The sequence below is a fragment of the Lodderomyces elongisporus genome, chromosome 5 (assembly GCF_030384665.1).
Source record: "Lodderomyces elongisporus chromosome 5, complete sequence".
In the NCBI taxonomy this organism is placed as follows: Eukaryota; Fungi; Ascomycota; class Pichiomycetes; order Serinales; family Debaryomycetaceae; genus Lodderomyces; species Lodderomyces elongisporus.
Window position 1 is genome coordinate 893,602 of NC_083677.1, and position 15,849 is coordinate 909,450.

Consider the following 15,849-nt stretch of genomic DNA (forward strand, 5'->3'; position numbering starts at 1 on the left):
GACTTACGAATGTGCTGATATTCTTCCCAATATGCAGTTGGCTTTAGACTTTTCTTTATGGATTGACGCATACACCAAAAATCACAACATTTGTAAACCAGGGTATCTAATTTTGGACAAGGACCCTGTCTTTCTAATAATCTTTTTTTAAAAAAAAAGAATAAAAGAAATACCCTGGAATGTCGTTGAAGTATTTTCTATTTCTATTTTTATTTATTTTATGGAGTTTTGATCCTTTTCTTTTTCTTTTTATTTTTTATTTCTTTTTATTTCTTTTTTCTTTTTATTTTATTTTATTTTATTTATTTTATTTTTTATTTTTTCGCAGCCATTAGTTGTTGCCTTTTATCTTCCTCTTTGTACGAGACTTTTATTTTTGGGATTGAGTACAGAACTTGAGAAATATAATAAAGTTTCTACAATGAGCTGAACCAACAGATCACACGACTTGACACCAAAAGGTTGATCTTTAACATCCTTCAATAAGAAGATATATTTTGAATTACATTATATATGTGATAGGCTTATAGCTCCTCATTTTGCAGGCATTTGCAGCAGAATAGACATGAAATAGATAAAAGAAAGAAAATAAAAAAAATAAATAAGTAAATAGATCAAACAAATGAATTAACACACGCTTTACATTTCCCTTTCTACAAATACCTTTGTTTACAGTTTAAGCATTGTCTTTTCTCAATCAAACCAAACTGGTACTATATTATATTCAAAACAAAACAAAACAAAACAAAAAAACACGAGAGACAACTTAGTGGCTTCAGAGAGAAATGGATGAAAGATAATGGAAGAAGGCAAAGGAGAAAAAAAAATGGACGCATATATTTTATTTCAATTTGTGAAGTGAATTGGAAGACTTTCACACCCATAGTGTTTTGATCTGGTTATTATTTCATAATGCTAGCTAATCAATTTATTAATAATTACCAATATTTCATATTAAAAGATAATTGTTACAGGGTAGATGAATTTCCCTGATATATAAATTGCCCATATCTTCACCAAAGGTTGCATTACAACTTAGTCCCTTCATTTGTTAAGAAGGAGGCCAAATTCATAAACAAGACAAAAAGAAACAACAACAACAACAACAACAACAACAACAACACCAATAAAGACCCAAGTCCTAAAACTAGCAGCAAAATAAAAGAATAAACATCCACCTACGAGAAAATATGAGGGGTCACTTGTTTATCACTGCTTTATTTGCTATTGCTCAAGTTCAAGGTGCATTAAAATATGATCCAAAATTAGATACTAATAATGCACTTCCAACTACAACAAACAATGGACCAAAAACAGCGCAGACTACTTTAGCCACTTCGAACCAAACGAGCTCAAAGAAGAAGGTTGATACGACTTCAACTGATAGTGGACCAAAAGGCTCACCAAGTCTTTCAACATATGCAATCACTCTTGATGGCAAATTGACCAGCTTGGTTACAACTTATTATTATGTAACCGATTCGACTCCAGTTTTAGTGCCAACAGGCAAGGACTTGAGTGCAGTTGAAGGTCCAAAGTTTGACACTACCACCACCAATAATGCAGCCGGTCAAACCACTTCTTCCACTTCTACTACCACTTCCACTACAACTACTTCAAGTGTGAAGGATAAAGCGTCTTCAAGTCTTTCGACGTACTATGTTACTGTTGATGGAAAGTTGACTGGTATAGTGACCACTATTTATGCTCAACCAGAAACAACTGAATTGGTAGGAGGAACAACCACATGCATGACACCAATTGGAGGTGGTCAAGATAATGGTAATACCACCTCAACCACTTCTATCATGGTACCTTTCACTACAGACACAGCCTCAACTGAGAAGAAACCTTTGGGTTCTGCAAGTCTCTCGACATATGTGATTACTCTTGATGGAACTGTTACCAGCATTGTTACTACTATTTATGAACAGGAAGAGACAACTCCACTGGCAATTCCTACTAACACTGACAAAACCTTGAGCTCCATCAGTACCACTACCACCACCACTACTACTACCGGTGAGTCTAGCGTAGATACGACATGGACTAGTGCTGAACCTTTAGCTTCAGAGCTCATCTCGACATACACTATTACTGTTGATGGATCATTAATGGAGATTGTCACTACTATTACTGAGGGTGAAAAAGAAAATACATTTGACGATAACACCACTACCACTGTGAAAACCACCTCGCAAACAGTCAACATAGCCTCAACAGTTAGCGAGAATGAATCTGCTGCTTCTACACCAAGCGGTGAAGATGAAAGCAAAGGCGAAGTTAGTTCTGAAACAAATGGCAATCAAGACACTGTAAGCTTAGATGGTCCAATCACTTCAGAATCTCCAATTAGCATGGAAGGTCCAGTTCCCACTAACGAGGGTGAAAAAGAAGACGAAGAAGAAGAAGAAGAAAAAGATGATGAGACATACAGTTCTGATCCATTTTATACTTCCGACTCCATTACTAGTATTGATAGTCCTGTCTCCACCGAGAAAGTCATTGACACCACTGTAATCACCATCACTTCATGCGAAGAAGAAGGAGAAGGAGAAAGCAAAGGAGAGAAATGTGTCGAGACTGAGGTGACTACTGGACTCACAACAGTCACCTTAGACCTGACTGTTTACACCACGTACTGTCCTACTGATGAAGAAGAGGCTACTTTGACCAAAACAAAGTATTTAACTACAGTTGTCACGGTAACTTCATGCGATGAAGAACAAGTTTGTACTGAGATTCCAAAGACTACTGGTGTCAAGATTGTTAGCGATACTCACACTATTTACACCACGTACTGTCCAACAGATGAGATTCCAAAACCAACTAAGAAGCCAAAGAACAAGAAGCCAAGTACAACTACAAAGTACTTGACCACTGTTGTGACCTTGACCTCTTGCGATGAAGAATCATCATGTACCAAGGTTAAAAAGACAACTGGTGTCAAGATCGTTAGCGACAAGACTACCGTGAAAAGCACATACTGTCCCACGGATGAAATACCAAAACCTACCAAAGCTTCAACACCAAAGGCTAAGACTACAGCTAAGAAACCAGCACCTGCGCCAGCTCCAACACCAAAGGCCAAGACTACAGCTAAGAAGCCAGCACCAGCACCAGCACCAACACCAAAGGCCAAGACCACAGCTAAGAAACCAGCACCTGCACCAGCACCAACACCAAAGGCAAAGACCACAGCAAAGAAACCAGCACCAACACCAACACCCAAAGCAAAGACCACAGCTAAAAAACCAGCACCAGCACCAACACCCAAAGCAAAGACTACTGCAAAGAAGCCAGCACCAGCACCCAAAGCAAAGACTACTTCAAAGAAGCTTGATAAGACTTCAACTAAAACTGTCAACACCTACGTCACTGAATATCAAGGCGCTGCTGTTGGTTCAACTATCGGCGCCAACACAATTTTTGGCTCCTTAATATCATTCGTTTTTTTCTTCTTTATCTAGTAGGAGCTGAACATTGAAGAGTAAATTTGATTACAAGTGTAACTTAAATAGATATAGTGTTTTTATTTGTTTCTTTTTTTGAAATATATAATATATGAATTTATAGCAAAAAGCTGGAAACAGTAAAAGTAAAATAAATAAGAAAATACAGTAATACAAGAGGCAAAAACCAAGACGGAAGTGAAAGAAATCCGATATTTAAAAATTTATCAAAAAAAAACAAAAAAAAAACAACCTCAAGAGCTTAACTGGTTTCAATTCCCTACACTCCTAATTTTACTATACATGTATAATAATATATATATATGTATGCAAGTATATTTATAAATCTTCTAAAGAGTATTCACATTCAATAAGGTCTTTCCATAACTCTTGGGTCACGCCTCGCACACTAATTTTGCCAGCCAATTGTTGTTGCCTATCAAGGTTTAATTTCGAAAAGCGACGAATCAAACCATAATCCAAAATGGGCTTGGTGTTGGTTTCCCGATCACGCAATGTCACAGAACCACCAAATCTGTTTAATCGAGGGTTTAGACCACAAAAGTGATACACTTTATCCGATATTTGTTGCTGTAATATGTACATTCTTCTATATGTGAACTCATTCACCGGAAAGACATTGTACAATGCACCATCAAGCGTGGATCCAATAATTTGGTAGTCCCCCTTTTCTCCCTTTGGTATAGAACGCAAACATGTTGTCGCAGAATTCAACTCAAACGATGCCTTATTAAGCAATATAGTACCATTGATTGATTTCGGATCATCTGGATCGTATTGGATCAAGTGTATACAGTTATTGTTATCAGCAACGAGGATGAAAATGTCCTCGTCCTTAATAATAAAATCTGCACATTCAACATCTAAATGCTGACGGTCCTTACCAAGCATCACCATCCTATACGGCTCGGCCTCAAATCCAACAAGCCATACACTTTTCAAAGGGTCACCAAGAATTAATAAGTTACCAAAACTCTTTGCTTCTGATATGTACACAGATGTGTCCAAAAATGCCACGGGAACCACTCCATCATCCTCGATATCTCGCACAATAATTTTTTGTCCCTGACCAACCATTAGTCGGCCACTTAAATCACAAATGGCAGTGACAGCTCCTCTAGCATCTTCTTGGAAAACCTCTTTAAATTTATGGTTTGTTTCTGGTTTTCCAGGTTCAGGAATAATATCAATAATTTCATAAATTTTAAACGAACCATTTGCAGCAAGATCTTCCATCCGGAGCTTACCTGTGCCTATAACAATGTACTCACGCTTACTTTTGAATTTTTTCAATGACGAAGCCCCAGATCCTCTATCAAGAATCATCGACTTGACTGTCATACCAACTTCATTATCTTCAAGATCAAAAGAGTCTATAACGGTCCAATTGTGTGGCGAAATCAATTTGATCGAGCCTTTGAATGTCAGCGCGTGTGGAAGCTTTTCCTTATCGACACCAGGGATGATGTTGCCTTCTTCGTCGACACAATTGTAAGGGACTTCTTTGAATGTTGAAGCAACCACGGTATCAGATTGTTCATGGTATGCTAACGACCTGACCAGCTCTCCCAAATCAACTCTCTTTATAGGCAAATTGAATTCGTAAGTATAATCTAGCGATAGTTCACAAATTCGTGCATTTTTATTATTATCAAGACAGATCAACCCATTTTTGATCTTGGAATCAGAAAATGCAGAGATTGACACTGCTGGGATCTTGGAAAACTGGAATATCCGTGGTATAGAATGCAAAGATTTAATAATGATGAAAGGAATGACACCAGTAACAAAGATACAGGTGTAACCATTCAAGTTGGGAAAATAAACTAATCTCCTTTCAATTGAAGTACCCATAGAAAAGGCATTCTCTGGTGCACCAGTAATTTTCAAATCGTGCTCCTTTTTAAACACATAATTTTCACCGTCGAAAAACAACTTATACAAAATGGTTTCTCCACCAATAGTCAATATCGTTAAATACTCTTCCTTGTGATCTTTGTCTCCCAAATCATTGAGAATTACTTGCTTGATAAATGGGTCTGGTGGGTATTGTTCGATGCTGAAACAATTTAGGTTGAGCACATCGCTAAATTTACTGACATCGTCCAATTGATAACATTTCTCATTATGATGTCTGTTGAATGCAACGATTCTATTGTCACCGGTGACCAATATAATAATTTTTTGCTTCGTACTCTTTGGGGGTGTTGGGTCAGCAGTAGGCACAAAAGGTGTAACTGAGCCATGTCTTCTCTTTCGCGGGTTCAAAAGTAGTTGCGCATTCCTCAGCACAGCATTTAACAAATGTGAACTAGTGATGTACCCCGTAGTAATAATTGTATCATCAAGAATCTTTGGAATGCTGACGTTTGAATAGGTTTCATTGTAAGTGTTGATTGAAAATATTTTTACATCACCACTTGCCAAAAAAATCATCAATAGTTCATCACGCAACGTACTGCTCAATACTTCGTCATCTTTTTTGATCTCGTCGCTTAGTGCTAGTCTCTTACGAAATTTCGTATCATAAAGAATAATTTGTTTTGGCGTTACCTGCAAAATAAACTTACCATTATTGAGTTCGTGAACATTGATTGTAATCTCATTATTAATGAAGTCCTTTGATTTCATCCGCGCATAACTCTTTTCAATCTGAAAAATTTCTGATTTTTCATTGACATCATCGGAAGTGACTAAATACTTTTGATTCAAATTCCACATCCGATTCACCTGAGAGAATGTAAGCGAGGAGGAAATTATGGGTTGAATTGTTGGTGTCATGACATTAATCTTTGATTGCTCATGCGAGCCTGAATTGAATATAACTGAGACCTCGTTGAAACTAGGATTGGGCAAGTTGGATTTGAATCGTTCTTTTGAGCATAATCCTAGAGTGAATGTCGATATGGGACTATTATTGATTAGTCGATCCTGTAAGATAAACTCAATATGAGACTTGCTCAACACTTTTTGCTGCTCTTCTTCTTCTTCTTCCTTGTATAAATCGTCATCGTCATCATCGTCATCGTCAACTTCATTAGAAGACACGTTATTTTTATTTTTTTCAGCTCCTTTTCCTTTCTCAACCCTTCTTGTTCCCCTTGTGTCTTCGAGAATCTTGGAGTTTCTATACTTCACTTGCACTAGAGGACTATCTCCATTAAGATTAGACATAAACAACAAGTTCTTGCTCAACACTGCAATTTCCCCTGGAAAAGTAAACTTTATTTTATCGTACATATTTTTATCAACAACATCGATAAATACACGTTTGATGGATTTCCCATCTAATTCAAAATTAGCAAAGTAGAAGCTGCCTTGCTCAGTGACGATCAAGACACGATGATCATCAGGTATTTGAACGACACTACAATTTTCAAGTTTAAGGCCCAAGTTGCTTTGATCCTGGTTACTCTTGACTGAAGCAGTTGTTAAACTAGTGAAGTCATTCACAGATATACGCTTGGCAATTCCTCCATTATCAACATGCATAATTTCATTACATCCTACCAATAAACAACCGTTTAACGGAGCAGATAATGGAACAATACGATCTACTTCGTATGGTAAATTTTCAATCTTGAAAATCGATGTTGACAGTTTAGTCAGCAAATCAAGCGACATGACTTCAAGGTGTACATTATCCTTGCTCTTGAGAAGAGAGCCTGCCCAAGAGTGGGATCTACTTGAAAGAAGAGCTATAGTTGGATCTCTATAGTTGTGTAAAAATTGCAAATCGATGATTGTATCAATTGAAGAATCCAAGTTCCCAGCTTCAATAATAAAACTTGAATCAAAAAACTGTCGTGACTCTTTTATATGACCATTGGTGTTGGTATTTTTGTTGCTAGTGGGTCCATTTTTTGCTCCATCTTTCATTTGGATATCGATGTTTTTGTCTTTGTCTTTGTCTTTATCATCATCGTCGTCGTCGTCATTGTCGTTATCATCTATATCGTCTATTTCATCGTCTTCATCCTCGTCTTCGATTCCCTCCAATGGCAAAAAACACATTAAATTTTTATACCGAAGACATGCCACCGAGCTATATGTTGGCTCGACAGTCAATTCCGACATTGCTAGTTTTTCAAAAGTTGAGTTCTGTATGCAATTTTCATAATAATGTAAGGAGACAGTAGCTATGGTATGTTGCACATGGTCCCACCTTATGATTGAAAGCTTTGCAAACTTTGTTGAAACAACAACGTAATCAAGGTGGGGATTCTCAGAAGTTCTTATAGCTTTCAAGTCAGTTACCAATCCTTGAAGCTTAAACTGTTGCACCAACGCAAGACGATATTGAGGTTTCTGAATGGTCGACAGTTTAAGGAGTACAACATCAAATATCTGGAGAAGTGTCCCTTTTGCAACAATCAAATTTTTCTCTTTTGGAGATATAAAATTGCAGCCAACGCAGCTACTTATTCTCGACGGGTCAAGAATCTCATTATACGCATCCATTGCTTGAAGATAGAAGGTGCTATACGGAGTTGAAATCGGGGTATATGAAGTAAATGTGTTTTCACTTTTTCGTTATTGCTGTTGCTGTTGCTGGTATTGTTATTGTTGTTTTTATTTATTATTCTATAACTTTATGGTCGATGCTTCACGCTTTGACTGCTGAAAATCTCGAGAATTGAAATCTACATTCTGCTTTGTTTTTTTTTTCTTTTTTTTCTTTTTTTTTTTTTTTTTCTTTCGTCTTTGTAATGTAAAAATGATAGTGTGTGCGTTTACGATAGAAAGAAAACGGGAGAAAGAGTGAGAAAAGAGAATCTTGACTTTGGACCTGGGGAAAGTGTCACCAATATTTTGATAACATCACAGCTAACAGCATTAACAACACTAACATCAAAAACTGCCGTCATACTTGTGTGCTATTGCTGCTACTGCTGATGATGATGATGACGCTGAAGAGAAATGCAGTTCAGGCTGATGCAAAGATGAATGGGAAACCAAAACCGGCGAAAAAGACGGTATCTTTTCGACACGATGTCAATGGAGATAGCTCATCCACCGAGATTGATCAAAAGAGTAATACACAAAACGCGGTACCGCAGATTAAGGACAGTTTATTACTAATACCCATTCACAATATATTGATCTTGGGAAGTATGTTTTATTTTGGAATTACTCAGAACATTGAAGGGGTTCTATTGAGAAGCTTTGTTACAAGCCTTCCGATACAAGCTGTTTACGACTATATATTAATTCAGAGCCTCAAGAAAAGGCCCAAAGGTGATAATGTACCTTTATTGATTGTTTCAAGCCTCTTGGTGAGTCTTGTATTGTCTGTGCCGATGTTTTTGTCCATTGTGATTTTGGGAGCACCAGTGTTTGGCTACACTTTCAAGACTTTTTTGTTATCACTTCATTTGTCGCAGTTGGTATTTGGCCCATTAACAGTTTTATACTCTTTGGATTTTGAAAAGTTCAAGAAGCTATTTGAGTGCGAAGACATCTACTATACAATCTTTAGCCATCCAATTTTATCGCAAGTACTTTTGACGTTGGGAGGGTGTTGGCTAGGTGTGATTCCCATCCCTCTTGATTGGGACAGACCTTGGCAACAGTGGCCCATCACCTTGTTAGGTGGATCTTATGTTGGCGGTGTTGTTGGTGGATTAGTTTCGCTCCTCATGCGGACTTATAGAAAATGGAACAAGTTATCTAGTGAATAATCCAACTGTAAATTCTGATCTGGAGTGGAATCGAAAGAAGAAAAAAAACAGAAGTCAACTTGATATAATTTAAATAAATGAAAATTATGGAAATAAACAAATGGAAAAATTTAAAAAAGAAAAAAAAACATAAATGAAAAGAATTAAAGAGATAATATCTTTAACATTATTGTATATATGCATTGATCGTGAACAATGCAGAGACTAGAGAGAGTTTTGAATAATGTCAAGATTGAAAAGAAAAGAAAAGAAAAGAAAAGGAAAGAAAAGAAAAGAAAAGAAAAGAAAAGAAAAGAAAAGAAAAGAAAAGAAAAGAAAAGAAAAGAGAAGAAAAGGAAAGAAGAATAAAAAAACAACAAAAAAACAAATCTTTGGTATTGTTTCAAGCTTGAATCATTCTTAAAAGCATCTCCAAGCTTATGAATTTGATCCATTTTTTTGATGTTTCAAATGTTGACAATACTACTCGAACTTTCCATATCTCTGGGCCGTACATGTTGGTATCTGCAAAAAAATATATCTACAAATGTGTCGGCGTAGGTTAATGTAATTGTATAAAATTATATGTTGCAATGTGAATGTACTTCTGGTGTGAAAACTATTTACGAGTCATCTAGGACCAACAAAGGATAGACGGATTGTAGTGAGTAGCTTTCCCTTTATATTTTTGTACTTCTTGTTTTTGACATAAATTTTCTTACCCACTCACTTGCATTCTCTTGTTATTCTCTTGTTATCCCCTTGTTATTCACTTATTGCTCTCTTGATTGTCTTCACAAATGGACTTAGAAAGGGTAAGAACAGTGTAGAATGTTCTGTTTACTAATTCATAATAGCGTTCAATAATTTACGGGTATGCTCGGCTTTATATTAGTTTTAGTTTTAATGTCAATATTACTTCTTTAATTTTTGCAATTCTCTTTTCAAACTCTGCTCAGCATTCTGCGACAGCAATGGTTAACATATATTCACAACTAATTGACCTATTTTTGTGGATCTTGTGAGAGCAAACTAAAGTGGTTGTAATAGGCCCTAGTATAAATTTTGTTAAAACTTGCTACGACTTTTTTTTTTGGGGAAGTTTATGCCATGTTTGCTTCATCGATGTAATTATGCAGAAAGTTATGTTTGCCGCTGACTTCCCCCTACCCTTCTATCTGTCTCTATTCTCCTTTTCCCTTTCTCCCTCTCCCCTAGAAAATAAAAAAATAAAAAAATAAAAAAATAAAAAAATAAAAAAATAAAAAAATAAAAAATAAAAAATAAAGTTGAGAAGCAAAAAATGATGAATGAGAGACTACTCCGAATTGCGCACATTTAACTCCACACGCACATGTGCCCTCCGTCCCTCCTTGCCCACGCCCCACACTGACTTAGACTCATACTACTTACATCACAATTGCTGGATAAAAACAATAGTCAGATAGAAAGAAAAGAGGGAGGGGGAGAAGGAGAGGGAGAGTAGAAAAGAAATAGTATATAAACTACAGTTGTTTCCCAACCAATATTTCATTTACACCGTTTACCTTTTTACTTTTTTTTTTCTTCTTCTTCCTTATAACTAGTATCTTTAGTATATAAATACCAATTAAACTATATAATTACAATGTCCTCCACCAACGAGAAATTCCCAACAAACGTTACCCCAAAATACATTCCTTTCGACAAGGACCATGAAGGTATTTTGCTGAATGGCGACCCCAAGCCATTGGACTTGGCCAAGGAGTTCAAGGACTCTACTGTGATTGTGACCGCCATCCCAGGTTCATTCACCAAGGTTTGTTCAACCAAACACATTCCAGCCTACATTGAGCACATTAAGCAGTTTAAGGAGAAAGGTGTCAAGAACATCATTGTCTTTGCCGTAAATGACCCTTTTGTGCAAGCCTCATTTGGTAAGGCTTTGGGTTACAAGGACCCTGAAAACTTTATCATCTTTGCCACTGACCCAGACGGAAAGATTTCCCAAGAATTGGGAGAAGACTATGTCTTGGACTTGAGCAAGGCAGGCATGGGATTAAGATTAGAGAGATATGCTGCAATCGTTGTTGATGGTTACATCAAGTACTTGGCCAGCGAGCAAGAGGGAAATTTCACCGACGTCTCTAGCCCAGAGAACTTGCTCAAGAGATTGCCTAATGTATAGACTAATCATAGATTAAAGTTTTGTAATACTGGAAAAAAACAGATGCAATGAATGAAATATCACGAATAAAAAAAAATCAAATGTAAATTCCATTTTTTTCCTTGGTTTAAAATTTCTTATGTCCATTTGTAGTGGCCGCTGCCAGAAGCTGGCCAGACGCGGACATTGTATATATATATATATATATATATATATATATTTTTTTTGTTGCTTCAGCGAACCATTTCAAGATTGTCTATACAATTTACATCCCAATTTTTGTGTAACAACAATGAAATGTAAACTAAGAGATATTTTTACCAAAAAAACTCTTGCTAGAAAAAGAAGTTGATTCTCTAAAGCTATTCAATTAAACAAGACGACATTTTTTATCTTTTGTTCTTCGTTTTCCGTTTTCCGTTCTCCTTCATTCTTTTGTCAAGAATGAGTGGAAATGGCTTTACTAGAAGGAACGGTAATACGATGATTCCAAGGTTTCTAAATGATTCAGACGAAGAGAATTCCGTGCATCTTCATCATGTTATAGGCAAAGCACAACCATTAAGATCGTCTCCAAAGTATAGAAATACCACTACAACTTTACCTAATAAGTCCACAAGAATAAACAACACATCTGGAACCCATTATAGTAACCGATTTGATATACCATCGCGGCAATATGATATTGATCAAGAGATTTCAGATGCTCTATATCGAGACAATATTGGCGGAGAGACGATTGCACCAATTGACGAACAAGAGTTGAATGAGTCGTATAAAATGTTTTTGAATGGCGAAATTGATTCAGACTATATAGAGGATGAAGATGACGACTACAATTTAGAAGCTGAAGATTACGATTTAACTGATGAAGATACTTATAATGAAGAATTAAGTGAATACAATAGTCCAAGTGAAGATGATGAAATTGCGCACGAGGTAAATGGTCTAGAAGATATCAGAACATACCAGAAAAAGAGTGGAAGCTTGAACAAAGCGACTCATTCATTTGAAACTACAAAGCTGAACAGATTTAACAAGGCAAGAGCGCCAAAGGAAAATGAGATATATGAAGAAAAACCAGAGAGGGAACTTCAGAACCAGGGGAAATTGAATATAGACGAGGATGAAAGTTCTCGACATTTGCCTCAGCAAAAAAACGGACGCATCAAAAAGTGGCTAATCTATATACTTATAGGATCAATATCTTTTTTGCTAACGCTTTACTTACTGATATTTGCTCGCGATGTTTATCCACGCCAAGATTCAAAATATACAGATACTGCTCTCAACGAAAGGTTGAATCAATTGACAACTCTCATAGAGAGCTACCACTATAGCACACTAGAGAAGTTTGATAAATTGGATTCGCAATTATCTTACTTGGAAGAAAAAACAAGATTAAACTCAGATCAAGCAGTTGCATTGAGTAATGGTCAAGTGCAAGTGAGTCCCGAATTCCACCAGTTTCTTACCAATTTTGTCGACTCTTATCGAAGCAGCAGCAGCAGCAGTATTAGTAATGGTGGTAGTGGGAATGGTAGTAGCAGCAGCAACAACAACGATGATAGTGATGAAAAAGATAAATACCTCCTATTAGATGAAAGATTACGCAAACTCGAAAGTCTCAGTGATTTCCAGAGCCTCAAGCAACATGTCAACATGGCTATTGAAGATGTTGCCAACACGATTAAAGTGGATGTTCAATCCAGCATTGATGAGATTTTTGATGGTATTACAATAATCAATGATACGCTTGTGCCTCAGCATGCCACTACTTCGCAAATTTGGGTGAATTCAATGGTTGATCTTATTTCAAAGTGTTCAAAGCACAAAAACTATGCCGAGTTTACCAATGGTGCAAGGATATTGGGGTTTTTAACGTCTAAACCAGAGCTGGAAAAGAGTTGGTTTTTCCAAGCTCTTTTGCCAGGTGGTGCTAGTCATGATTTCTTAACTGATCCGCATAACGCTAATCATGTGATACTTGATGACGACATTGTGTGGGCCGGGGGCGATGAACTTGGAATAAGATTGAGTTCATCAATCATCCCCACTGACATATTGATTGAGTGCGGAGACATACCTCAAGAAACTCAAGTCTCTATTGGATTCAAGCCAGATTCCAAGGCAGGCTTTGACAAGTTAAGATTTGAAACTATGGCAAGTAGTAGCAATAAATATGCATCAAAGTACAAACTGCTAAAGACCAACAAGCTTTATGCGTCAAGCATCAATCATATAAAGTTACCTGTACGGTTCATCAATAGTCAAGTCACCGGCAGGAGCTTGTATTTCAAATTTGACAAACATGTCAATATTCTGAGTATCAAAGTATACGGGATCACCGATTTGGATGCAACAAATTTTAAGAGCAGGTTGGAAATGTTGGTGGACAAGTTTCATGAAGATGAGACCGTGTCAGCCGTGCAACCACAGCAGGAGCCACAACAGAAACAAATACAGCACCAAAACCAAAGGAGCAACAAACTAGATGGAAATGAAATGAGAGACAAAGTTTTACTGGAAGAAGTCTATGATATTAATGAGGATTTGTACTTGTAGGATGTAAAAACGAAGGTGTGCAATTTTTCAAAAGATGTACCAATACCAACAAATTGATGTTTCTAGTTAAAAATGTAATATATGTGAAATTAATGAGACGACTTGTTTCTTTTTCTTTTTTTTTTTTTGATTCTAATTAAATAAAAAATGGAGGGATATATATATATATATATATATATATAGCTCTAATGCTATTTTCTAATTTTATGAATATATTTGTAATTTGGTGCTTATGCATCTAAAGTAGCTCTAATTTTCCCTATACAATAGTCCAAATATTCCTTTTTATATCCCTCGTGATTCAAACTCACTTCGCCTGCCAATTCACTAACAATTTCCTCTTGACCTCCTACAAGCACCATACCCCTGGGCATTTCTTTTAAATTTGGTAATGGCTCGATTAAGGTGTCCTCAAATATTAAGCTAGTGATGTTATTGGCTGTTTGCCTGCCCATGTACATTGCCCAACCTGCGGATTTGATTATTGGCAAATTGACCAAGTCACCTAGCACAAAAAAGTTGGGTACCGTAGTAGTAGTGAGAGTGGTATTAGTTGATTGACCTTGTGCTGCTTGACTTTGAAGCTGGAGGTATTCATTAACATTAATCTGTCCGTGAGTAACATACTTGGATGCAATCTTAGGGGATAAGAACGCAATGTTGTTGTGTTTAGCAGTACACCAAAAGTTTATCTCAGAAGGAATTGCTTTTCCCGTTTCAGTAGTAATCAAATCCCCAGTGTCAGACGATTTTGTTTTGTCGATTCTTGTGTTGAGATATATATTGACGCCGGCACGTTCTATAGAGTCCTGTATTAACCTCTTGAATTCCAAACTTAATGGTTCAGGTGGGAAAACCTCGTGTGGATGGACCAAGTTTACTATCTTTTCAGGAAATCTCAGTTTGATATCACCGGCAATCTCAATACCCACAGCACCAGCACCAACTACTGAGATAATGTTTGCATTTTCAATCATGGAACGTGATTTGTTCATGTCTTGCAAATATTCGTCCATAGTGTTTGCAGATGGCGTGGTTGGCCAGTTTCTATCTCGCCCACTTGCCATAACGACATAGTCAAAGTCGATCGACCCCGTTTCATTAGCAGCAGAAGCAGCAGAAGCAGCTGTAGCAGTAGCTGTAGCTGTAGAACCTTCAGCGGTGTCGTCTTTTGTATCATTAAGAACATATTCAGCTTTGTGGTCATCGAGGTATGTGACTGTTCCTTGTACAAAAGTGACTTCTACATTAGGAAACTTTGGTGCATCATCAACATACCATGACTCACCATTTTCCTTGTCTGCATAAACTTCTGGTTTCTCCGAGGATACAATATTGTTAAATCTCACGTGGTTAAGCTTGTTGAATGGAAGATACTGGGTTTTGGCAAACTCTGTATCGACAATCGACTTTGGAATACCCAAAATATTTAATAACCCATTCCTAGGTTCAACCAAAGTAATACTAATACGTTTAGCGGTTTCATCATTACTTGCACCTGAAGAAAGCCTTGCTTGATTAAAATGCTCCTGTAAATTTGTTTGCAATAACCTCAACACAGCCAACCCAGAAAAGGATCCGCCAACAATGAGGATGTTTGTTTTCAAAGAAGTTGCCTTATGTGACAACTTGGGCAACTTGGTTGGTTGCGATAAGGTCTGCAATGTCTTTGTTTTGGTAAGTATCGACTTGAACATCTCTGAACTATTCGAGGATTTGATATCAGACATCTTGAAACAAAAAAAAAAAATAGAAAAACCGGTTCTTTCTTTTGGGGTATTGTTTAAGAAAAGTAAGAACAGTTGCTTATATATATATATATATATATATATATTTGTATGAAAACTTTCAAGATCCTATTTCCACTTTAGTTAAGATGAAAAGATAAAATAAAAACCAAAAACAAGAAAGGAGCGGAGGTTAATCGAAATCAAAAGTGGATGGAACTTGACAGTACTGAAATTTTCGGATTCTCTTATACTTCTTTTCCCTTTTATCGGAGTCG

The 15,849-nt window shown here is 36.7% G+C and overlaps 6 protein-coding genes across 6 annotated transcripts; 4 read left to right on the forward strand and 2 right to left on the reverse strand. All coding sequences in view use genetic code 12, as the record gives it.

Moving 5' to 3' along the window:
* Nucleotides 1-1,190: 1,190 nt before the first annotated feature.
* On the forward strand, nucleotides 1,191-3,470 carry PVL30_004195 (uncharacterized protein; the record flags this gene model as incomplete). The annotated part of the gene is made up of 1 exon (XM_001524454.2): nucleotides 1,191-3,470. The coding sequence occupies one exon, from the start codon at nucleotides 1,191-1,193 to the stop codon at nucleotides 3,468-3,470; it is 2,280 nt and encodes a 759-aa protein (XP_001524504.2).
* Nucleotides 3,471-3,791: 321 nt separating this feature from the next.
* Nucleotides 3,792-7,934, reverse strand: CFT1 (mRNA cleavage and polyadenylation factor subunit; the record flags this gene model as incomplete). Its single annotated transcript, XM_001524455.2, has 1 exon — nucleotides 3,792-7,934. One exon carries the CDS (start codon nucleotides 7,932-7,934, stop codon nucleotides 3,792-3,794), a length of 4,143 nt encoding a protein of 1,380 aa, XP_001524505.2.
* Nucleotides 7,935-8,416: 482 nt separating this feature from the next.
* Nucleotides 8,417-9,154, forward strand: GPI11 (Glycosylphosphatidylinositol (GPI) anchor assembly protein; the record flags this gene model as incomplete). The annotated part of the gene is made up of 1 exon (XM_001524456.2): nucleotides 8,417-9,154. One exon carries the CDS (start codon nucleotides 8,417-8,419, stop codon nucleotides 9,152-9,154), a length of 738 nt encoding a protein of 245 aa, XP_001524506.2.
* Nucleotides 9,155-10,760: 1,606 nt separating this feature from the next.
* Nucleotides 10,761-11,300, forward strand: PVL30_004198 (uncharacterized protein; the record flags this gene model as incomplete). The annotated part of the gene is made up of 1 exon (XM_001524457.2): nucleotides 10,761-11,300. One exon carries the CDS (start codon nucleotides 10,761-10,763, stop codon nucleotides 11,298-11,300), a length of 540 nt encoding a protein of 179 aa, XP_001524507.2.
* Nucleotides 11,301-11,723: 423 nt separating this feature from the next.
* On the forward strand, nucleotides 11,724-13,844 carry PVL30_004199 (uncharacterized protein; the record flags this gene model as incomplete). Its single annotated transcript, XM_001524458.2, has 1 exon — nucleotides 11,724-13,844. One exon carries the CDS (start codon nucleotides 11,724-11,726, stop codon nucleotides 13,842-13,844), a length of 2,121 nt encoding a protein of 706 aa, XP_001524508.2.
* Nucleotides 13,845-14,074: 230 nt separating this feature from the next.
* On the reverse strand, nucleotides 14,075-15,574 carry PVL30_004200 (uncharacterized protein; the record flags this gene model as incomplete). Its single annotated transcript, XM_001524459.2, has 1 exon — nucleotides 14,075-15,574. One exon carries the CDS (start codon nucleotides 15,572-15,574, stop codon nucleotides 14,075-14,077), a length of 1,500 nt encoding a protein of 499 aa, XP_001524509.2.
* Nucleotides 15,575-15,849: the final 275 nt, after the last annotated feature.